The sequence below is a fragment of the Choloepus didactylus genome, chromosome 18 (genome assembly GCF_015220235.1).
Source record: "Choloepus didactylus isolate mChoDid1 chromosome 18, mChoDid1.pri, whole genome shotgun sequence".
Lineage (NCBI taxonomy): Eukaryota > Metazoa > Chordata > Mammalia > Pilosa > Megalonychidae > Choloepus > Choloepus didactylus.
In genome coordinates, this window is record NC_051324.1 from 16,867,868 (window position 1) to 16,891,767 (window position 23,900).

The 23,900-nt window shown below is 47.9% G+C and overlaps 1 protein-coding gene across 1 annotated transcript in view; it reads left to right on the forward strand.

The window, feature by feature from the left end:
• The window catches only part of TRPV3 (transient receptor potential cation channel subfamily V member 3), a 36,979-nt gene extending 13,739 nt beyond the window's left edge, over positions 1-23,240 (forward strand). Inside the window, exons 6-17 of the mRNA XM_037809975.1 lie at positions 3,605-3,745; positions 5,624-5,904; positions 8,332-8,508; positions 9,476-9,634; positions 10,362-10,463; positions 11,593-11,666; positions 13,841-14,006; positions 15,512-15,578; positions 16,910-17,184; positions 18,519-18,631; positions 19,735-19,814; positions 20,078-23,240. Of these exons, the coding sequence (XP_037665903.1) occupies positions 3,605-3,745; positions 5,624-5,904; positions 8,332-8,508; positions 9,476-9,634; positions 10,362-10,463; positions 11,593-11,666; positions 13,841-14,006; positions 15,512-15,578; positions 16,910-17,184; positions 18,519-18,631; positions 19,735-19,814; positions 20,078-20,172 (1,730 nt within the window). The 3' untranslated portion in view covers positions 20,173-23,240. The remainder of the gene's footprint in view (positions 1-3,604; positions 3,746-5,623; positions 5,905-8,331; positions 8,509-9,475; positions 9,635-10,361; positions 10,464-11,592; positions 11,667-13,840; positions 14,007-15,511; positions 15,579-16,909; positions 17,185-18,518; positions 18,632-19,734; positions 19,815-20,077) is intronic.
• The last annotated feature ends 660 nt before the right edge of the window (positions 23,241-23,900 follow it).

Sequence of the window (23,900 nt, forward strand, 5' to 3'; positions counted from 1 at the left end):
CTATTATTTTGTAGCATTTTATCAGAGGCCTTTGGAGCCTTACTTTTTTCTTTCAACAATTTTCTTTTAACAATTTTTTCTTTTATTAGAAAAAAATCTAAACATAAAAGTTGAGATATTAGCATAATGAATCTTTATATATCCATCATCCAGATTCAACACCACAATTTATTTTTTTTTAATTTTTTTTGTGTGTGTTTTTAAATTTTAAATTTTTATTTTTTTTAAATTAAATTCAGTTTTATTGAAATACATTCACACACCATACAATCATCCATGGTATACAATCCACTGTCCACAGTATGATAACATAGTTATGCGTTCATCACCACAATCTATCTCTGAACATTTTCCTTACATCAGAAAGAACCAGAACAAGAATAAAAAATAAAAGTGAAAAAAGAACACCCAAATCATCCCCCCATCCCACCCCATTTGTCCTTTAGTTTTTATCCCCATTTTTCTAAACATCCATACACTAGATAAAGGGGGTGTGATCCACAAGGTCTTCACAATCACACTGTCACCCCTTGTAATCTACATTATTATATAATTGTCTTCAGGAGTCCTGACTGCTGGGTTGGAGTTTGGTAGTTTCAGGTATTTACTTCTAGCTATTCCAATACATTAAAACCTAAGAGGTGTTATCTATATAGTGCATAAGAATGTCCACCAGAGTGACCTCTCGACTCCATTTGAAATCTCTCAGCCACTGAAACTATTTCGTCTCATTTTGCATCCCCCTTTTGGTCAAGAAGATACTCTCAGTCCCATGATGCCAGGTCCAGATTCATCCCTGGGAGTCATATTCTGCATTGCCAGGGAGATTTACACCCCTGGGAGTTGGGTCCCACGTAGCGGGGAGGGCAGCGAGTTCACCTGTCGAGATGGCTCAGTTAGAGAGAGAGAGGGCCATATCTGAGCAACAAAGAGGTACTCAGGGGGAGATTCTTAGGCACCATTACATGCAAGTTTGGACTCTCCTTTGTGGTAATGAGCTTCATAAGGGCAAGTCCCATGCTCGAGGGCTCAGCACATCAAACTGCCAGTCCCAATGTTTGTGACATCAGCACCAGCCCAGGTGAGGATGTCCAACACAATTTATTTTTAATTATATAAATAATACATAAATATTTTCACTGTAAAACATTCAAACATTTTAGTTAAATTTTTTAAAAAAAGCTTCACCTGTCTTCCACTCCCTTCTGTAGAGATGACTATTATGGCATGCATCTTTGAGGCCATTTCTAGGCATTTGACATAAGTGTTACATAAGTGCATGTAGAAAGAGAATTTTATTTAGTTATTTAATATAAAATACTGCCTACATCCTTCTACAGCTTGCTTTTTTTTTTTTTTTTTTGATTAATTATGTCTTAGAGATCTCATGTCAGAATATGAGTCTGCTTCCCTTTACCTGTTCACTCCGCAGTACAGCTGTCCCATGGCTTATTTCTCTATGCCCCTGCAGGTGGACATCCAGGTGGCTTCCAGTTTTTCTCTATGACTGTGTTGCAGTGCACATTCTGGTCTATGACCCTGTATGCAGGTGCACACATTTTGAAGGCAAACACTTATAGTTGGGATATCTGGGTTCAAGGGTATCCAAAAAGATACTAATTTACTCCCTCCCCCATCAATAGTGTAAGAGTACTAATCCTATCCCCAGCTCCCCCATACTGGATATTACCCTTTTTTTTTTTCCTTTTTGTCTTTGACAATCTGGTGGGTGAAAAGTGTTAACTTATTAGATTCTAATGTTCATTTTTCCGATGACTGGTGATTACAAATATCTTTCACTGTGTTTATTGGTATATTAGTCAGGGTTTTTATTTTTTCCAGAGAAACAGAACTGACATTTATATGATTTATTATGAGGAATGGGCTCATGCAACCATGGGGGGTGGAAAGTCTGCATGCCACAAGGTAGGTCTACAAGCTGGAAACTCCTCCAGTAGAGTTGATTCTGAAGTCTGGAAAGTCAGTATTCTCCAGGAGAAGCTGTCTGAGTCAAGTTGAGGTAGAAATTCTTTTGTTTGATCTCTGAAACCTCAGTTCTGCCTTTTACGACCTCTGACTGACTGGATGAGGAGACTCCGGACATTGCCGAAGGCAATCTCCTTCGTTGATTGTAGATGTAATCAGCTGTAGATGCAATCAACTGATTAAAGACGCAAGCCTATCTATAAAATACCCACACACTAGGCCAGTGCATGCTTGACCAAACAACTGGGAACCCTAACCTCGCCAAGGTGACACATGAAATTAGCCATCACAATTTCTCCTCTGTGTGGAGCTTGTTTATAATCTTTTCTCAGTTTTCTTTTTGGTTGTTTACCTTTTTATTTATTTGTAAGAGCTCAATATATTATGGATTTTAAAAAACACCTTATCTCTTGTATCTGTCTCAAATATTTCCCCCAGCCTATCACTTGTTTTTTTTCAAATTTTCTCTAAGACATATTTTGAAATACAGAAATCTTTAATTTTTATGCAAGCAAATATGTCAGTCTTTTTCTTTATGGTTTCTGCATTTTGGGACTTCCTAAAGAAGTCCTTCAGTCTTAAAAGGTTAGTTATAAACAAATTTTTCTATGTAGATTTAATGCTCAGTTCTTTAATCCGCCTGGAACTTCTTTTTGTGTATGGTATAGTGGCAGCTCTTTGGAAAATGCTGTTTCTGGTGGGGCATTCTGAGACCCTGAGCCTCTGATCCCCTCTGATCCCCTCCCTATGGAGGCTCCACAGGCTCCTGCAACAGAGTCAATGACCCCTTCTCCTCCTGCTGCTTGTCCCAGTTCCCTTCCTCAGTCACTGGCACATTATCCACCGCACCCAGGCCCTTCTCCCCCAGCCCCCTGGGCCATTCTGACCACCCTCTCTCTGACTTCCTCCTCTCTCCACCCCACTGTCCCCACCCTAGTTCAGGCCTCATCATCTCTTTCTCCACTGGTGTAACGGTTTTTCATAGATCTCTGCTCCTTCCAATGCATCCTCCAGATCTGTAGCCATTGATCTGAAAACCCATGCACATGCACGTGCACGCGCACACACACACACACACACACACACACACACACACACAAAGTCATGTCACTTCCCTACTTCAGCATCTTCTGTGACTCCCCATCACCCTTAGGATAAAGTTCTAACCTCATAACCTGGTTGATGAGGCCCTGAGCAGACCCTCCAGCCCCATCTGGCCCCGCTGAACTTCCCTGGTCTCGGCTTGGGGGCTGCTTCCTCTGGACAGCCCTCGTGGTTCCCTAGGTCTGGGTAACCACCCACCCCCGCACCCCATACTTGCCTGTATCACTGCACTTTGCTCTCAGTAAGACTGTGAGCTTCTTGAGGAGAAGGATCAAATGCACCCTGTACACCACTGTATCTCCACTCCTGGCCCAGCCACTCAATACACATCCTTTGCATCCCTGCAAGAATGTATGAAGCAAGGAATGAAGTTGGGAACTTGGTAGCCCGGTGACAGACAAGCAGCTATTATTTCCCCATGGTTCCGTGGAGGAGAGGCGCCAGAGAGGGCAGGGGCTTGTCGCCCAGGGTCCCAGACACTGAGCGCCCCCTCCCATCCCTGCTGGGTCTGCAGGGCAGACGGCGCTGAACATCGCCATCGAGCGGCGGCAGGGAGACATCACTGCGACGCTAATCGCGGCCGGCGCCGACGTCAACGCCCACGCCAAGGGGGTCTTCTTCAATCCCAAGTACCAGCACGAAGGCTTCTACTTCGGTGAGTGCAGCCCGAGCCCCGCCGCGGGCTCGGGAGGGGGTGGAGTCTGGGAGTAGGAGGGCCCTCCGCGCTCTGCTGTCCTCGTCTGGGTCCCTGCCCGGAGGGAGGGGCGCTGGAAGGCCCCGGGCCAGGAGACTCCGCTGCAAACCTCTGCGGGCTGAACCTGCGGGCGCGTGCAAGGCCCTGGGGGACAGGGCCGGGACCAGGGAGGCGATAGGGGCAGATCCATCTGAGCAGCCCGATGAGAGCCGGGAGGGCTTGGGGCTTGGGTGGGTGCGTGGTTCATTCAAGGAAGTCACTTGGGGATCTGGGGGCGACATAGGCATCCGCCTTGGCAGCTCTCTGTAGGGAACAGAGACCTGGGGAGGGAGAGAGACAGCCTCAGGTAGGTTCTGAGAAGGGAAACGACTTGCCCCAGTGTAGACAGGAGTCGATGTGGGTGTCCCAGCCCCCAGCTTTGGCCTCTGTCTCCTGTGCCCATTGCGTCTATGGTGGCAAACAAGGAGTCAAAAGTGAGAGGACCACAGTCCCCCGACTGACAAACTAGGAAGTCCAGAAGCATCTGGTGTTAGGACGCTCTGGGTGAATTTTTTTTTTTTTAAACCTACAATTTAGTACAGTGAATGTCACCTATGTTAGTGAACAGTTCCATGTGTTTTCACAAATGCATGTGGTCATGTGACCACCGTCTCAATCAGGACAGGGAAAATTGCTGTCATACACAGTGCAACTTTGTGGTCAATCCCTCATCCCACCCCAGCCCCTGACAACCACTGATCTGTTTTGTGTTCTGGGTGGCTTTTCAATTAGCAGGATTAGGTGGGTCTGGCTGCCCTTGAGGGCGGGGTCTTGTCCAATTCATCCTGTGTCCCCGTCACCCATCATAGGGCTTGGCTGGAGCCAGTCTAGTGGGAGAAAGAGCTGGAACAGGAGGAAGATGACCAGGAGGCCAGCAGCAGATGTAAGGCAGGAGCTCAGGACTGGCTTCTGGGGACCTGGTGTCCAGTCCTCGTCTGTCCTGGGTTTGCCGTGTGACCATGCACTTATAACCTGCCCTCTCATTTCTTAGCAAACATATGCTGAGCTCTTATTATATATATCAGGCACTCTTCTAGTGCTTGAGATACGTCAGTGAACAAAACAAAGTTCCCTGCCCTGATGGGACTTGCATTCTAGAGGGTGGGAGGCCATCTACAATAAACATAGTAAGTACAAACTTTATATAACACATTAGAAAAGGATAAGTGATGTTGAAAAAATAAGAGGTAAAGCAAGGGAAGGGGAATCAGGAGTTTGGGGAGTGGGGGAGATAGGTTTCACTTTTAAATAGGGCAGTTAAAGTGGGTCTCATTGAAAATCTGACATTCGGGCAAGGACTTGAAGGAGGAGGGAATGAGCCATGCGGGTATCTGGGGAACAGCCTCCCAGACAGAGGGAACAGCCTGTGCAGAGGCCCCACGGGAGGAAAGAGCCTGGTGTGCTCAAGGAAGAGGAAGGAGGCCATCGTGGCTGGAAGGAGGTGAGCGAGAGGGAGAGGAGGAGGTGAGGTGAGAAGATGTGAGGCCTGAGGCCATTGTTGGAACAGGAGTTCTTGTTCTGGGGAAGGTGGAAGTTATGTATTAACAGGATCAAGTCTGGCTGCTGTGTTGAGCACAGACTGTTGGGGGGTCAGGGGGGAGGCAGGGAGACCAGTTAGGAGGCTCTTGCAGTGATCCAGCTTTAGTCTTCTCACCTGTACATGGGCATATAGGGACAGGGAACCCCAGGGGTCAGTCTTGCTCTGATGGTCAGGATATGTGCTCTGCTCCTAGGGCTTGGGGAGGGGAACTCTGCTTCTGGTCCATGAGGGAACTGACTCCCAGTGCTCCCCTCCCCCAGGTGAGACACCCCTGGCCCTGGCGGCATGCACCAACCAGCCTGAGATTGTGCAACTGCTGATGGAGAATGAGCGGACGGACATTGCCTCGCAGGACTCGCGGGGAAATAACATCTTGCACGCGCTGGTGACGGTGGCTGAGGATTTCAAGACGCAGAATGACTTTGTTAAGCACATGTATGACATGATCCTGCTGAGGAGCCGCAACTGGGAGCTGGAGACCATGTGCAATAAAGACGGCCTCACCCCGCTGCAGCTGGCTGCCAAAATGGGCAAGGCCGAGGTGAGGCAGGAGGCTCGGGGAGGCACCCTGGGAGGGTCCCAGCCTCAGGCACAGAAGTGCAGCTGTTGTTGGAGATGAGTTTGTTCAGAGTGACCCACAGAGCCAGTGAGACTCAGCATGGGGCCACCTTCTGGGCTTTAAAACCTGACAGCCTGTATTTTCTATCTCCAGCCCTGGGATCTCCGAGGCCACACAATACCTCACACACTTTGTGGCTGAGAATTCCTGTGTCACGGTGAGGCATCTGCGTGTCTGACCCTGGGGCCTTAAGCCTCTCCTGAGGACAGAGTTCCAGAACTGCTGCTCGGCATACAGAGCCGATGGGCTGCAGCTTGGTCTGAGATCAAGGGCAGGGCTCCGGTTGGGGCTGGGGTCGTGGTCAGCCTTAGCTTCTCAGGGGACGGATCCTTGGCGTCCTCCCTGTCCCTGAGCCCTGGGAGGCTGCAGGAGTCGGGTGGGTGGGGACTGCTGAGCAGTCACAGCTGTGCCAGCCCGAGGGCCTTGGGTCCTGTCCCAGTGGTCAGCCTGGGACCCACAAGGGATCTTTTTATTCTCTAGTGGGGGGAGGAGAGGTTGGAGAACGCTTTCAACAGAAGAGGAATTGTGCACTGCCTCCCTCCATCCCCTGCCCGCTCCCAAGACACAGCTTGGGCTTTGAGGAGAGTCTGATAGTGGCTGCAGGTTGAGCTTCCTCCGAGGCCTTCTTCCCAGCCTGCCACTGTGGCATGAACTTCCCCTGGCATGAGGCTTTCTGCAGGGAGCCTGAGCCCAGGACCCCCTTGTTCTCCAGGGGGTACTGTGCTCCCCATAGCCATCCCGGAGAGGCACCCACACTCTCTCCCAGCTCGTTCTCTCCTCCCTTCACCATCCTTTGGAAAACATTTTGGATGTTGCCTCAAGTTGGCCACTATGCTGGGACAGAGAAGAGTGAGAGAGACAGACCCTGTCCTGGGGCTCTTCCCGCTGGGGCACAGGCTGGGACCCATCCCTAGGAGCTCTCTGCCTGGGCTGCAGAGACAAGGACGTCATGGGAGATGAGACAGGAGCCCATTGTGGGGTGTTAGGTCAGGGCTGACCCTGTGCTTTCCAACAGGACCTTCTTGAGGTTGGTACCCCCAGAAAGCCCCAGCCCCCATCCTAGGGCACCAGGGCTTAGCTTTCCAGAAGTGGTGAGCTGGAGAGCAACGGCTCTCATTCCTTCCTGCCCTTGGAAACCATCTTGGGAGCAAATCCAGATGCATGGGTTCCACCCCCAGAGATTTAGATTTAATTAGTTGGGTAGTGTGGGAATTTGTAAAAATTATTTTTTTAAAAATTGAGGAGAAATTCACATAACATAGAACCAACCATTTAAAATTGTACAAGTTAGTAGCATTTAGTGTATCCTGTTGTGCAACCATCAGCTCTCTCTAGTTTCAAAACTTTTTTATCATCCCATTGAAACACCTGGACTCATCAAGTAATCACTTCTCATTGCCTTCCTTCCCCTATTTTCTGGTAACCCCTAATCTCCTTCTGTTTCTATGGATTTGCCTATTCTGGGCATTTCATGTAAATTAAATCATACAGTGTTTATCCTTTTGTGTCTGTCTTCTTTCACTTAGCATAATGTTTTCAAAGTTCATCCATGTTGTAGAATGTTTCAGAACTTTATTCTTTTTTATGGTTGAATGATATTCCATTGTATGAATATATTACATTTTGTTTATCCATCTGTTGATGGGTATTTGGGTTGTTTCTGCCTTTCGGCTGATGTGAATGGTGCTGCTGTGAATGTTGGGGTGCAAGCTTTTGTGTGGACATCAGTCTTCATTTCTCTTGGGTGCATACATATATGTGGAATTGCCTGGTCATGTGCTAATTCTATGTTTAACTTTATGAGGAACCACTAAATTGTTTTCCATGGTGGCTTTACCATTTTACATTCTGAGGGATTTTTTCAGTTCCTTAGTGACTGAAAAGTGAAGTTTGAGGGTGTCTGACCTGGAAAGTGTGTGCAATGGGGTGTTTCTGTCCAGGCTGCTATCTACCACCGTCCATCTGTCCAGAGCAGTGAGCCGAACAAGAGGGATCTTGACTGAAGGTGGGATGGAGAAACTGGAAGAACTTCTAGCTCCTCAAATCAAGGCCAAATGGAAATGATTTCTCAAAACTGTCATTCCCCGAATTCTTCACTGAACGGGGTCCCCAGCTGGTGTGGGGTTTACCAGCTGGTGTGCAGCCTTCCCCAGTGTGCAGAGGGCTTTCACACCTTTATATGGCTGGTCGTCTCAGTCCCCTGTGAGATGGGCAGAGCAGAGAGCTTCACACGGTTCCCAGATAAACCCGGGGCCCAGGGCTCACACGTCCTGATGGGAGCATCTTTCGGGCCCAAAGCAGCCCCTGCCCTGTTCTGCGGCTGATGGTTGTTCCTCTTCCTGTCCCCAGATCCTGAAGTACATCCTCAGTCGTGAGATCAAGGAGAAGCCACTCCGGAGCCTGTCCAGGAAGTTCACCGACTGGGCCTACGGACCCGTGTCGTCCTCGCTCTATGACCTCACCAATGTGGACACCACGACCGAGAACTCAGTGCTGGAAATCATCGTCTACAACACCAACATCGATGTGGGTCTCTGGTGGGGTGGGGTGGGAGTGGGGTGGGTGGGCTGGGGGAGGGCAGGGAGCAGAGGCCAGACCTCAGGCCCGCAGCTCAGGACGCACTGGGAAGGCCCCATGCCACTAGTCTGATGGCATCTGGAGTCCCCCATTCCTTTGCCTCAGTGGGTGGGTTGGGCACAGACAGGGAAGGGCCCAGAGCAGGTACCAGGCTCAGCTGTTCCTGGCCAGCCTTGAACCGTTGACTCTAGTGGTGGTGGGGTCTCCTGGTCCTAGAACCCTGCATGATATGGGGGTGGGGGTGGTTGGTGCTTTCTAATCTTGCTGGTTCTATATGGCCAGGCTTGGAACCCCCTCTTTTCTCAAATCTGGTCCCAAATGAGGGTCAGGGAATGCCCAGCTGGAGCAATAAAGGAAGCCTCCTTGGAGGAGGTATGTGTGTGTGTCATGGGGGAGGGGGTGGTTAGCGAAGCTGGAGGGGAAGAGAGAGATCAGTGGGAGAGGGTTTCAACTCTTGGGAGAAGTGAGGCAGCAGGCTGGGTCTTCATCCTTCATATTTTACCAAGAGTTATGATTCCTGGAGCAGCCTGTGAGATTGGTGAGGTAGACATTGTCGTAAGTTTTATAGACCATGAGCTTGAAGCCCAGAGAGGGTCAGAGACTGCCCTAAGGTCACACAGTGAGGGGGGTGCAAACTGGGGCTGGAACCTCAGCCAACAGACTCCCCCTCCTTCAGTCCCTCCTGCTGGAAGCCCCAGGTGGCATCGGCTGCTGCCTGAGCATGCCAGGACGGCAGCCTCAGGAGCCCGAAATTACCCTCCCAACATTTCCAGCCAAATCAGTCCATTGACTTAACGACCGGCCCCCTTCTGCCAAGGGTGGTGCTGATTCAGAACTGCTAGTGGGCCCTTTGAAAATGGACCCCTCCCCCTCCTGCCTCCCTCATCTCTGGTGACTGGTGACTTTCTACCCCCAGAACCGGCACGAGATGCTGACCCTGGAGCCCCTGCACACGCTGTTGCATATGAAGTGGAAGAAGTTTGCCAAGTACATGTTCTTCATGTCCTTCTGCTTTTATTTCTTCTACAACATCACCCTGACTCTCGTCTCTTACTATCGTCCCCGAGAGGAGGAAGTACGTGGGTCCCTTGGGGGTGGGGGGTTGGCGTGTTCAGAGCTGGAGGGGCCTGGAGCTGACCCATGCACAGATGGGGAAACTGAGGCCCAGAGAGGCCAAGAGATTTGCCTGGGGTCCCCCAGATGTGCCCTTCACAGTTTCTGGGGGGAACTGAAAATGCTTCCTGTGTCTACCTGGGCTTAACTCCAGGTACCCAGCCCCAGGCTGGCCCATATTGGGGGACAACTGAAGGATTAGGAGACCCAGGCTCTGCCCAGGCTCTCTGTCTAAATCTAGAGCTGTGTGAGGGGAGCTGTGAGGACCACAGGAAATGGGAGGTGGGCATGTTGCTCTGGCTCTGTCACTGGGAGAACTCTTTGGGCCTTGGTTTTCCCATCTGTCACATGGGCACAGAACCTCTGTTCTATTTAACTGTGACATGAGGCCCTGTGAGTGTCTGGACGTGGGTGGCCTGGAAAGCATGAATGCCATGAGATGTGAGGAGCTGTTAGCACTGATTGGCTCGTGCTCCTCACTGTAGAGTTCTGGGTTCCTACTGAGGGTGGGCAGGGTGGGTGGGGAGGAGGGGTGAGGGGCTGCCATTCCTTCTCTTATCCTGTACAGAGGTCAGGCTTTAGGCTGGCCTCTGGTTCAGCATATGTATGGCTCACGGTCCCTCCAGAGCAGGCACTTCCCCTGTCCTCTTCCTTCCCAACCCTGACCATCCTTCCCCCTTCCTCCTCAGTCCCTCCCACACCCCTTGGCCCTGACACACAAGATGGGGTGGCTGCAGCTCCTAGGAAGGATGTTTGTGCTCATCTGGGCCATGTGCATCTCTGTGAAAGAGGTGAGTGGATATGAAGGCTGTCTGGACTCCCCATGAGGCAGGTGGGGTGAAAGCGGGCCTGGCTTCTGTCCTTCCCTGCTCTGCCATTACTGCTGGGGGTTTTGAGAAAGACCTTTTTTTCCCTAAGTCATAGATTTCTTAGCCACAAACTAAGAATAAGCTAATAAGGCAGGCCTATCCTATCTACTCCATCTACCCTCTACTTATCTGTCCATTTATACACCATTTACCTACCCCACAGTCACTCAGCAACCCATCCACTTCTCCCTACCCTCATCTACCCATCCAGTTACTTACCCTAATCCATTCACCCACCACCCATCTACCTATCTGCCCATTCAAATATACATCCACCCATCCATCCATTCATCCACACACCTATTTATTTTCCTATTCATTCTTCATCCAACGATCTTTCCAGATATTTACTCATTTGTCCATTCATCTGTCCATCCATCCATCCATCCAACCAACTAATCAGCAAATATGTCCTGAACACCTTCTATATGTGGGGCCTTGGGGGAGGTTTTAGGGACAGAGGGCATTTGAACTCTCAGTCTGGTGGGGGATTTAAGTTGAACACAAACATCTAGATTCTAAGGTAGACTCTGAAAAGGGCCATAAGTTGGGTTCAGACCAGTGTTCAGAGGAAGAGAGATGGCTTTTATCTGGGGACAAGGAGAATCAGGCGAGGCTTGAAGGCAGAGAGGGTATGGGACGTACTTTAGTAGGGTAGAATCGGGCATGAGGACTTTGGGGAGAAGGTCACTACAGAGTGAACATGGGGAGCAGCATGAATAGAGGCTCAGATGCTGGAACTCTAGGACATAGTGGGCAATGGCAAGTAGCTGTGGTGATTGTGCTGCCTTGCAAGTTCTGGGGTGAGGATGGGGGGAGGAGTGAGAGAGGTAAGGAGATTTGGGGCAGCATCCACCCTCACCTTGGGGTCACCTGTATTCCCCAGATGCAGGTTCCCTTCCATATCCCTAACCCAGGCTCTGGCTGGGCCTTCACACATGCCCTCACTGATTCTCAGTCCTGGGGAAGCACCCCTTTCCTTGGGCCTCCAGCAAGGGGTAGGAAGACCCACCCACGGATGGCGCAGCTTTTCCTTCCTCTCTGGCCTTAGGGCATGGCGATCTTCCTGCTGAGGCCCTCGGATCTGCAGTCCATCCTCTCCGATGCTTGGTTTCACTTTGTCTTGTAAGTAGGTCAGTCCCCTTGGCCACCCCCTCCTTGGCACAGCTGAAATCCTGTGTTGTGGGTGCCCCCCTGGCACGGCCACCTGCCGTGGTACCATGTCCCATTCGTTCTGCCATAGTCACATGGCCAGGCCCCCACCCCCTTCTAGCCCGTGGAGGACTGAAAACCTTAGGACGGTGCCCATGTCTCGTTGCAGGTGAGGGCTGACTCCATCCTGTCACAGAGCCCCAGGTGGCAGGCAATGTGGAGAAGGCATAAAGAGGCTTAGCTGTCTTGTTTATTTAAAAATTTTTTTTTGGTACTAGCTTAATTCACATGCCATACAATTGATGCACTTAAAGTGTACAATTCAATGATGTTCAGTATATTCACAGAGTTGTGCAACCATTACCATAATTGATTTTAGAATATTTTCATCATCCTCAAAAGAAACCTTGCATCTTTTTGTCAACCCCCACCCCCTAATCCTCCTATCCTCCCAGCCCTAGGAAACCACTAATCTATTCTTGCTTGTTCTGGATATTTCATATAGGTGGACTCACACAATATGTGGTCCATTGTTTCTGGCTTCTTTCATCGTGCCATGATGGACATTTGGGTTGTTTCCGTATGTTGGCATTAGGAATAATACTGCTATGAGCATTTTTTTTCAGGTTTTGTGTGGACAGATATTTTAAAGCTGTTGGGTATAACTTAGGACGGGGATTGCTGGATCAAATGGTAACTCTCTGTTGCCTGTTCACATTTTGGGGGAGGGAAGTTCCAGGGAAGCCCCTCCTACTGGCATGGGTTCTAGAAGTTGCCATCTTGGGCCTTGGCAGGTCAGAGCTGGAAGATACCTGAGATGTCACTGAGTTGCATCTGTAGGCATGAAAACTGGAGTCCCTCGCAGTCAGGTGGAGCTTAATTGTGTCATCTTCAGCCCAAGCTAGTGCCAAGGGACCTAGGGAGAGAGTCCAGCTCAGCTGTCTCTCTGAATGAGGTCATGTGCTGCTGACATTGAAGTCTTACATGACTCCGCTCTCTAAATGAACAAAGGCTGATTGAGCAGTGTTGCTGCATGACAGAACAGGGCCTCAGCTTGGGATGAAGAATCCTGAGCTCTGTAGATCCCACCCAGATCCCTAGACCAAGCATCTGGGAGGCTGGATCTATATCACCTTGAGTCTTGGCCTGACATTTCAGAATACTTGGTAGTTTTATTAAGTATGTACCTGCCTTTCAGAGAACATAACCAAGTTCTTCATCCCCATGGGCAGGTGAGGCCCAAGAAATTGCAGTGAATGTATAGGTCAGGCCCTGGTGTGAGCAACAGATGGTTCTGGTACCTTTGAGATGTAGGATGATTCCAGAGAAAAATCCATTCATACAGCTATTGGTTTTAGTGTAGAAAAAAAACACCAATGCATTGTCCTGCTCTTCTGCTTCCTGTTTGTTTTGTTAGCAGAGATGAAAGTATAGATATTTTTCCTCCCTTCAGTCCTAAATGCAGTTGATCATCCAGATGTTTACTCTTTACTGTACCAGTAAAACAAGGTTGCCTGCATCCTAACCCTAATAAGCCAGCCATTTTGTTGTCAGGGAGACTGCCCAATGTTATAACCAAGAGAGGGCTTTTATCCAGATATCTGAATAATAGCTGCTGTACACACTGTTTAGGAGTAGGCTTTGATCTTGTATGTTTGGTATTTATTTTACTTATAAAAAGCTAAAAAAATTAGTAGGTTTCAGGGTGGGCGTTTTGGTTATGATTGGCTTATTAGCAGAGATGTTGACAACTTTTGTTAAATTGGTTAAAAATGCAATCGTTTACCATGGGTTTGGTCTACCCAGGTGGTTCCCAAATCTATGCAGATGAAGTGGAATCATGTGGGAGGCTTAGAAAGTATATGGCAGCCTGGGCTGCACCCCAGACCTTCTGAACAGACACTCTTGGGGCCTTGGGGATCTGTATTTTTAAGAAGTCCCTGTCAGCTGCAGCCAGCGTGACTCACGTCTGGTGACGTGGTCTGCAAGGCTGGATTTTAGACGCAGTCAAGCGGAGCTGAGGCGGCCTTATTTATCTCTTCAGCACAGCACTGGGGGTTTAAGGGAGATTTGGGGGATTAGGATAACACTGCCCTGATGCCGAGGAGAAGTAAATAAGGCCCTTGTCTCCTGTGTCTCCTGAACAGTTTTATCCAAGCTGTGCTTGTGATACTGTCTGTCTTCTTGTACTTGTTTGCCTACAAAGAGTACCTCGCCTGCCTCGTGCTGGCCATGGCCCTGGGCTGGGCGAACATGCTCTACTACACGCGGGGGTTCCAGTCCATGGGCATGTACAGCGTCATGATCCAGAAGGTGCGTCGGGAGCTGCCCAGGGTCAGGGACTTGCAGGCGGGAGGGCCCCCAGGAACGGCAGGTCCGGCAGAGAACACCCATTTTTCAGATAGGGAAACCGGAGAGGAAAGGGGACTTTCCCAAGGGTCAGGCCTCTGCTCTTTCTCCAGAATGCCATGGTCTCTTTTGCCTTTGGTCAGGCTTTAAATGCCCAGAACTTCAAGCACCTGGGCTTGTTGGGCACTGGGAAGGGATACAACTTTCTAAAGGAATGTTCTCACCCTCAGGCAGTGGTGTGCTGGTAAACGGGCTCTCTGGGAATAATGCACATATATATGTACGTACATTTATTATACATGTTACCACATAAAGGATGTGTAGCTCACAATTTACAAATAATGATAGGATATACAGGACTTTTTATTGCAAATTCCATATCACCAGTTGAGTGTCACAGAATGCTTTTGTTGTTTTTTTCTGAACTCTCCTATCTGTTGTCATCCAATCAATGGTTACAGCTGACAAACAACTATTGTTCTCTGACATGAATATTGGTTGCTATTTTTTTTTTTTTTTTACTTTAAGGAGTAAGATGAAAGTGGAACAATGAAGACTTATGTTGTAACTTCACTTGCTTGTCATTAATGTGAGCAACTTCTTTGCTGAATTGGATAATAGTTTCCAAGTGCTGGAAGAATATTTGGTCAATACTTTTGTGATATTCACAATATAAAGGCTACAGACAGGACCACTTTTAAGCTGAATCTGCATTAACATTTTTCTCCATTACTTTCTTAAGTCTAGATCTAGACAGTCAACAAATTTCTGATTTCTAGCATTTACCAATGTCCATGGTGTGAATACTCTCACCAACTCTGGTTAGTTTCTGGCTACCAACACAAGATCACTAAACGCAGAGTTGAAAAGAAATGTGCACACCATTTTTGTGGTATTTCCACCAGGCAGCCATAGTGGATGTAAATAATCTCAAGAGCATTGATAGTAGTAAGACGTAGTAAAAATAACTAGAAAGTGATGAGTTTTCAATATTTATTATCTTTGTTTTTAATAGGATTCATTTAGTGATAAGTTTATATAATTTAATTTTGAATATTGGCTGTGTTTAACAAGCAGTCAATAAATTCATGAAAATTTAACCATCAGCTCTTATGATCTGGTATGAGCGGGCTCCAGCACACCACTGCCCCCAGGATTCCAGATGTGAGACCCTACGAAGAAAGGCACCGAAGAACAGGGTGAATCTGCAGAGACAGGCAGACTGTTTTTGGGAGGGTGGAGGGAGAAGAGAAAATGGGGCTGGAGCAGGCACAGAAAGCTTCTTGGAGGAGGTGGGTCCCGGAGCCGCCCTTTGGAGGACCAGGAGAACTTGGTTAGGGGAGAGGGTGTGTGGGCTGAGTGAAGGTATGGTTAGGGCAGTGGTGGGGAAAGGGTGTGAAAAAGTGAGAGCAGTGCATAGTGAACATGTGCTCAAGCCTTACATTTGAACCATGTTTATTTCTTTGTAGGTTATTCTGCATGATGTTCTGAAGTTCTTGTTTGTTTATATCGTGTTCTTACTTGGATTTGGAGTAGGTAATTGATTTATCAATAATAGTAACTCTCATGTTTGTACAGCAATTCATATATTTGTCAAAATGAGAAAGCACACAGCAGCCTCAGCAAGAATTACATCGGCTACCACTGGAGCACTTGTGAGTGCCAGGCCTTGTGCTGAGCATTTTATAAGCGTTATTTCATTTACTTCTCTCAACAACTTGATTAAGTAGGCATCATCATCTCTGTGCACAAATAAGGGAACTGATGCTCAGAGAGTCCGGGACTTGAACCAGGTCTGTCCCTCTCCTCCCCACTGTGTGATACGCCCCTCGCTCTCATAGCCATCATCTCACGTGGCCTGCTCCACCTGAGGTAGGATTGGCAGGTGTTTCGGGCCCCATTTTACAGCTGGGGTACTAAAGCTCACAGAAATTTGATTGATGGACTTTGAAAAAAATAGGAGTTAAGTAATACCTTGGGATAACTTCCTTTGGTCCCGCCCTCCACATTATTTTACTCTTGCAGTTTGCCCCCAAAATATCTGGGAGAACCTTCTGGTCTGCTCGGGGTTGTGGGTGGTGAGCCCTCTCTTAAAATCTCTCCATTTACAGCAGAGGGAACAGCACTACCTGATTTTATTTCTAACCTCCATATAGAGAGGAATGGTTTTATTTACCCATGACAGTATTTTTTTCAGTGATCATCGGCATTCGAAATTAAGCAGCTGTTCCCACCTGGGTGATACTTTTTTTTGGGCAAAATTTATTTATTTATTTGCTCCTTCACCTGCTTGTTTATTCATCCATCCATCCATCCATCCTATTCACTCATCCATTTATTTCATTAATGAGCCACTACCATGTTGTGTTGGAAAGAAGAGAAGAGCAAGCCCCGGGCCTTGCCCAGGGGGAACTCACTACCAAGTATCGGGAGGAGACTCAGGATCTCACAATCCTGGGGGGCAGAGGGGAGGGACACCCAGGCTACAGGAGGTCGGGAGCCCAAAGCCTGGATGGGGAGCCAGGGACACATACATAGATTATAAAGAGGAATTTTGCAGGGCTATGAGTTATCAAGGGCTGAACTGTGGAGTCAATGAGGGAGAAGAGTGTGGGCTTTGTTAGGCAGAAAGGGCTTTTATGCAGGAGGTCAGGGCAAAAAAAACAGGCGAAGAGGATTCCGAAGGGGCTTAGGCTTGAGAAGGAATTTAAAAGTTAGAAAGACTTTGAGTGGTCAGAGAGAAGGAGGCATTCAGTGAGTGTGTGTGTATGCACATGCGCGTGTGTGTGCAAGTGCAATACGCATGAGCTTGTTGGGTAAATGACTAGGCAGAGAGGCTGAAGAGAACACCTGTTATGTACCCCCAGCCCTGGCCTCACTGATTGAGAAACATTCCAAGAACAGAAGCAACTGTAGCTCCTATGGCAGCTTCGGCGATGCGGTGCTGGAACTCTTCAAGCTCACCATAGGCCTGGGAGACCTGAACATCCAGCAGAACTCCAAGTACCCCATCCTCTTTCTGTTCCTGCTCATCACCTACGTCATCCTCACCTTCGTGCTCCTCCTCAACATGCTCATCGCCCTGATGGGAGAGACTGTGGAGAATGTCTCCAAGGAGAGTGAGCGCATCTGGCGCCTCCAGGTGGGTCTGGGCTGAGACCCTGGTGCAGGGGCTTCCACGGGGACTTGGTTGAGCACATGCTTATTGACAACCATCATCACCAGTGGGACAGGGCCTGGGAATCTGCATAAGCCACCCCTGTACCGGCCAGGTTTGGGGAAGCCTTGGTTTGCGTTCCCTGAGTAGGAAATGTGGCTGAACGACAGCCATGTGTGAGAGAAATTTGGCTTAGGGGGTGCTCCACTCAGAGCCAGTGGTGTGATGTGTGAATGTTGATTGCAATAAGAGGAGTATAGGGTCTAGGACAACGGAGGTGACAGTCCTGCTCTGCTCCATCCTGCCCTCTACTCTCCTCACATGTCCTGGGTCTCGCATACCATCCCACAGGATACATCCAGAGGTGGTGACCAGGTTCAGGAGAGGACTGGAAACTGTGCCTTCTGAGGAATAGCTGTTGGAACTAGAGTAACAGAAGATGAGAGTCCCGTCAACATTTGGAGAGCTCCCTGTGAAAGAGAGAGCTCCCTTTGAGGGCAGAACTGAGGCAATGGGGGAACTTTGATTTAACATGAGGACTTTTTAACAACCAGGGCCTGCTTAATTGGATTCATGATGATATTCAGGAGCAATTGGACAAATTATTGCCAGGAAAACTGCTGAGGGGATTGCAGGCATGTGATGGGAGGGGACTGCATGATGTCTAAGTCTCCCTCCACCATGGGTTGCCAGGAGCCTGATAATTTCAGTTAGGAAACTCCTGGGCTTCTGAGAACATTGCTTATGTCATGTGTAAAGTGATTTGAACTTCTTACCCAAGTTTCTGCGTTTTCACTTTTGAATTCTGTAGGTTAGCCAAACCTTCAGTATCTATGCACTAAGCATCCAGTGGACTGTTTGTGGTGTTTGTGTGTGCGTGTGGGTGTATGTGTGTGCGTATATATGTGTGTGTATATATGTATGTGTATGTGTGTATGCATGTATGTGTGTACGCATATGTGTATATTATGTATGTGTATGTGTTTGTATGTATGTGTGTGTATGTATGTGCAAGTATGTATGTATATATGTGTGCATTGTGTATTATGCATGTGTGCATGTGCTTTTATGTATGCATGTGTATGTGTGTATGTGCGAGTATGTATGTATATATGTGTGCATTGTGTATTATGCATGTGTGCATGTGCTCTTATGTATGCATGTGTATGTGTGTATGTGTGTGCCTGTATGTGTGTATGTATATGTGTATGTATGTATGTGTATGTGTGCACACACATGCACTCTATGTTGCTGTGCTCCCTGGGCTGGTGCAGAGTCCTGGCTCCTCAGAAGGCACTTAGGCTTGTTTATTTCCCCAGAGAGCCAGGACAATCTTGGAGTTTGAGAAAATGTTACCAGAATGGCTGAGAAGCAGATTCCGGATGGGAGAGCTGTGTAAAGTAGCAGAGGAAGATTTCCGACTGTGTTTGAGGTAACAAAGGGAAAGAGGCATTTTGGGGGAAGCCTTTGGAGTGGATGAAGGGAGAAGAGTCGGCAAACGGCTATTAGGGAAATGGTGCTGCCCTCGCCTGCCCTAGCTACAGCCACCAGTGCATTCAGAAGACGGAATGTGCTTTTGCATGGTCGTTGGCCCTGTGGCGAGGATCCTCGGCTTCAGCAGTGAGAAGGGGTGAGACTGCTGTCTGCAGTTGCCCTCCCTGCCATTTGGAGTTGCCTTCACAGCCTCTTCCTGCTTGTCCCGTTAAGAAAAGATTTGCCAATCTGTCACTTTTTGTCCTTCTGTCAACCCCATGTGGCCTCCTGGGACAACAGGGGCCTACGGCACATAATGTCACTGGCAAACTGAACATGAGACAGCTCCTTTGCACAGATCTTGGGCTTTTTGATTTTTTTTAAGTATTCACATATCCCATGACCACCTCTTCTGATCAAGTCCACCTCTTCCTACCCGCCACCCTGACCTACAGACTACTTTGTTTGAAAATGACCTTAGCTTAACTTACTTCTCTGACTCAAATTCCCACCCCCCAGGAAACCATCATTTCTGACTGCAGTTGTTACCCTAACAATGTCTCTGATTCTGATGCCCTCATTCTAGAGATGGTCTCTGAATGTGAACTTAAGCCAAACCAGCGTCCCCAGTTGTAATCCAGCACTCTGGACCCTTTCCACTCTTACCGTGGCTAGACATCTAACTACCTTCTCTTGGCATAACCTTAACTTCAGTTAGACTTCTAGGAGGTTAATCCCACACGCTCACGACCTCTCACCCCAGCCCGCCTTCCCTCCCTCCCTGCAGGTGCTTCTTCCTGCCAGTAAGGCGTAGCTGCTGGGGGCTGAGATGTACCTTTTGAGCAACTTACAGGATTTCTGGGTCCTGGGAAAAGGGGGAGTTGGACAGGTTTCAAACCCTCACTACGCTGACCTGCCCATGTGGGGCTCCAGCTCCCTGGGACGGGCAGAGAGGAGCTGTGTAACCTGTCTAGTAACCAGGACACCCCAAACATGGTGCTATTTGTTTGCATTTAATGCAGTGCAGTTGTGAAGTAGTGAGAAGGATTATTGCATTTTCAGGATCAATGAGGTGAAGTGGACTGAATGGAAGACACATGTCTCTTTCCTTAATGAAGATCCAGGGCCCATGAAACGGACAGGTACCGTGTGGTGACTGCTCCCGTCTAACTGTGTGTGTGTGACCTTGGACAAATCAAGTCTGAGGGCCCTGATATCCCCAATGGAAAGGCTGATTAAATTGGTTCCTTAGGTCCCTTCCAGCTCTGACAGTTTATAACTCTGGTTGGAATAACTTCCAAAAATTGGGTGGTGCACTGAAGATGTGGAAGTACCCAGTGCAGAGTGCTGTATTTCTAAAATAGCTTTTTTTAAATTTTTTATTTTTTTATTTTTTTACAAGTAGATCTCAACAAAATCCAAGATTCTTCCAGGAATAATAGCAAAACCACCCTCAATGCCTTTGGCGAAATAGATGAATTTCCAGAAACTTCGGTGTAGCAGCAGAACCCAGAACTGGTGTGAGCTGGGATGACTGAAGCCGCAGTTGGACTGTGGCCCTGAAGGGCTGTGCAGAGTGAGGGAGCCTGGCTCTGCCTGCCGAGAAGCTGAAGGCACCTTCCTGCTGAGCAGGTCGTTGAACTGAGAGGCAGCTGTTGGTTTGGATGAGTGGGAAACGCTCTAGATTTTGTTACTCGGCAAAGCCTTTGCGAACCCAGGGTCAGCAGTCCTGGGCCTGGGTCTCCTGAAGTCCTAGGTGAAGCCCCTGAGTTTCTCAAACTGCGGAGAGGGGTGGTGGGGGAAGGAGCAGGGCCAATATCTCCCTGACAGCTGTTGCACCACCCTGACCCTAGCTCACATGACTGGGTCATCTGCAACTGTGGCAGAATCCTGACCCAGAATGTGCAGGGACTGAGCTAAACGGAATGCCCTGGGTGGGGGTGAGGGTGTGAGCTATGGAAATGCCCCTCCCGAACCTTCAAGGAACTGGAATCCACCCTTGGAATGAGTGTCCTTGGTACCCCAAGGTTCAAACTGTTTCACACTGAGAGATGTTTTTCAGCAGCATAATTAACACAGGGTTTTTAATTTTCAATATAGAAAAGACATTTCAGTTTTGAATGAAAATAACTTCAGAGGAAGTATGTGATTTTACAAGCTGAGAAATAGAGTTTGGGGTTTGGGGTTGGACATAAATATTATATACTTGGCCTCAGGGTGGCTACAGCGAACACAAAAAGTTTTTCTTTATACATGCAAAGTCCACGGGGACGTGCTTGGCAGGTCCTGTCCGGGCCACTGCAATCTGGGTGAAAGCTCTTGGCTCTTTTTCTCGTCCCGGTCTTGCAATAGTGCAGGCCTCTGAGCTGGGATTGTGGCTTCATCTGAAACAAAAATAGCAGCTGAGCTATTTATGTGGTTTGAAATCTCAGAGGTTACTATTATAATTAGTATTTCTCATTGGAGGAATTTAACAAAACACCTGCAATGTTTTGGCATTGAATATCTTTGTTAACTGTGAATTTTGAGGTTGCAAAGGAAGGCTTATGAGAGAGGAGCGTTTGCCAAAACCCTGGGCTTGTTTTAGAATCTTCTGATTCTCCCCCTGCCCCCACTGGAAATTAAACAGAGGTAGTTTAGTGGTGAAGTGGGGAGCTTTCCAGATAACTGGAGCCTAAACACCCAGAAAATCCACTCTGCCTCAGTTATGCGATAAGAAGATTCATGCAGGAAATTCTGAGGTGGAATTATAGATATTTACCATAAATCTTAACTTTAAATGGCACAAAAATAAATTTGGCCTTTAGATACTTGGCAGTTGGCTAGTTAATCTGATTGAGGCAGACTGAGGAGTCTGGCCAAGCAGTCTGCTCTGGGCCAGTTTCCCTGCTCTGGGCCACTCTGTGTGCCAGTTTAGATGGGTGGAGAGAAATTTGGCCTTTGGGTCCCCGATGAACCCTCTTGGTGAGAGGTAGGGAGGGTAGAGGATGCAGCTCAGAGAACTGCACAATCTGTAGCAGCCCCTGCACTCCCAGCTGATCTGAGAAGCCAACTAGGGATCTAAGCCATTGTGGTCAGACCAAGCTCAGGCGTGAGCAGGGGTAGAGGAGGCTGGGCATGTGTTGTCTGGAGAAGATAAGATTTGGGTGGAATGGTCATGGAGGCAGGGGGCGCAGATATGTTCCAGATGGGCAGAACTAGCGCCAAAGTTTGGAAATTTCAGAGAGAAAGATTTGGTTCAATTCAGCCCAGCAACTGCTCCAGATATTGGATGTGTTTCAGCAGAAGCTAGTCAAGCACTTATTAGGAATGCTGTTAGGAATGCATCATTGGAAGAACTTTAGGATTCTTTTTAGCCTAGTTGAATCAGCATCCAGTATGTGGAGAAAAGTACTTGCATTTATGTTGCTGGCACCATCTCTCTACAGTGGGGCTGAGAGTTCCAGAATTGCATTGACTCAGATATTAATGGATAAAATCACACAGATCTCCATCTCACTCTTGGACAAAAGCTGGGAGGTTTGGTGAATAGAATTCAATAATAGGCTCTTTGTTTTTTCACTCATATGGGGAGCTGCTTTCTGTGGATCTGGATGAAATTTGTTGGCAAGAACATTTTCTGTACTGGATATCATTCCGAACAGTGGCATCTCCAAAAGGCTTTCAGCCTGGGTGGTCTGAGCCAAGGTGGGTTCACCAAAGCGAAGTGAAGCAGTGAGTCAGAGGGCATCAAACCCAGAAAGGACCAGTTTCCTCATTTTAAACTTGGAAATTAAAATCCAGAAAGGAAAGTGGACTTGTTCAAAGTCATCCGGGAAGTCACATGAGAGGTGTTGAAACCAGAGTGTACTGATTTCTGGACCACTGATCTCCCCCCTACTCTATATAGACATACATACCTACAGTTATATGGTACCTGTGGTTGGCATATGCTAGGGGCTTTTGCTAGATTACTCATGGTGGCAGTCTACATTGTCCCTATAATCCCCGAGACTGGTGGAAAACTCAGGTGTGCACAAAACCACACACATATACACACCACACTGAACTCATAGGTGTATGGGGACATCTTATGACTCCATGATTTGCATTTCAGTAATTTAAGGGGAAGGTGTTTCCCAGGGATGGGATCTCCCAGGCTTGGTTCTCCTCAGGAAGAAGCCATTATTCTAGACATTATGAGATGTATCTGTTTGGAATAAAAATGACATTTGCCTTCCTCCCTGGGACGTGGGAGGAGGTGTATGAGATTGTGCTGTGAAGTCATTAAGCTCTTAGAAGGCCTCTGCCAAATACAGCCCAGTATTATCAATGTTCTTTTCCTTCCTCAAGGCCTGATGAGTTGTGTTCTTTTGCTCTGGGCAGGGCCCAGCTAGGTGGACCATCATCCAGGCCTGTAAGCCATACTTGATCTCTGCTTTGTCATGTTTTTACTGTGATTTTGGTCTCAAACACAGAATTGTCACATTCTTCTTACTGAATTGCCTGATCCTTGTGAATTCTAATTAACATACTTGTTCTTAGTGTTGTGTATGGAAGACCATTTTAGTGCCATTGAAGAAATGATTTTCTCGAATTCTAATAAATATTTATTTTGCCTTGTTGGGGCCATGTCTGTCCTTGTCTTAAGCATGCTAATGTGAAGACCAACTAGAAATCCTAAAGTGTTACTTAACAGGAGTGGAGAAAGGAGAGGTCACAGTTTGGAACTGAAGCATTATCATCGGTCCTGGCTCAGGGCACAGCCAGCGTGCTGTAGTACACCTCCGTCCAGTGTTTACATCTCAAAGTTCATTCATGTCTAGTTCCCCATTTGAATCACTCAGAAACTCTGGAAGCAGTTTGAGTAAAAGGAGGCTCAGGGGGTTGATGTGACATGCCCAAGGAGTCACAGCCAGAAAATGTTAGAGGTTCAGGCCATAAGATCCCTAAGCCATGCTCTATTTATTGCACCCTGCTGGTTCTCAATTTCTCTTGCATGTCAGGTATGGAATGTAAGTCCATGGCTTAAATCCCTCCTGTCCACCTCACAGGACCTTAGTGAAGAGGCAATGAAACAACGGATATGAAAGAGATGATACAGTTGCTATCATTATTGCCTAGCAGCCCAACTTGTGTATATGCAGTTTTTTGTTCTTTAGAGTTATTTCATAAAGATGGCCACTCTCAACTTGAGTGCCTGGATACTGCCATGTCTTGATGAGTTGCAGAACCTGCAAACAATTTAT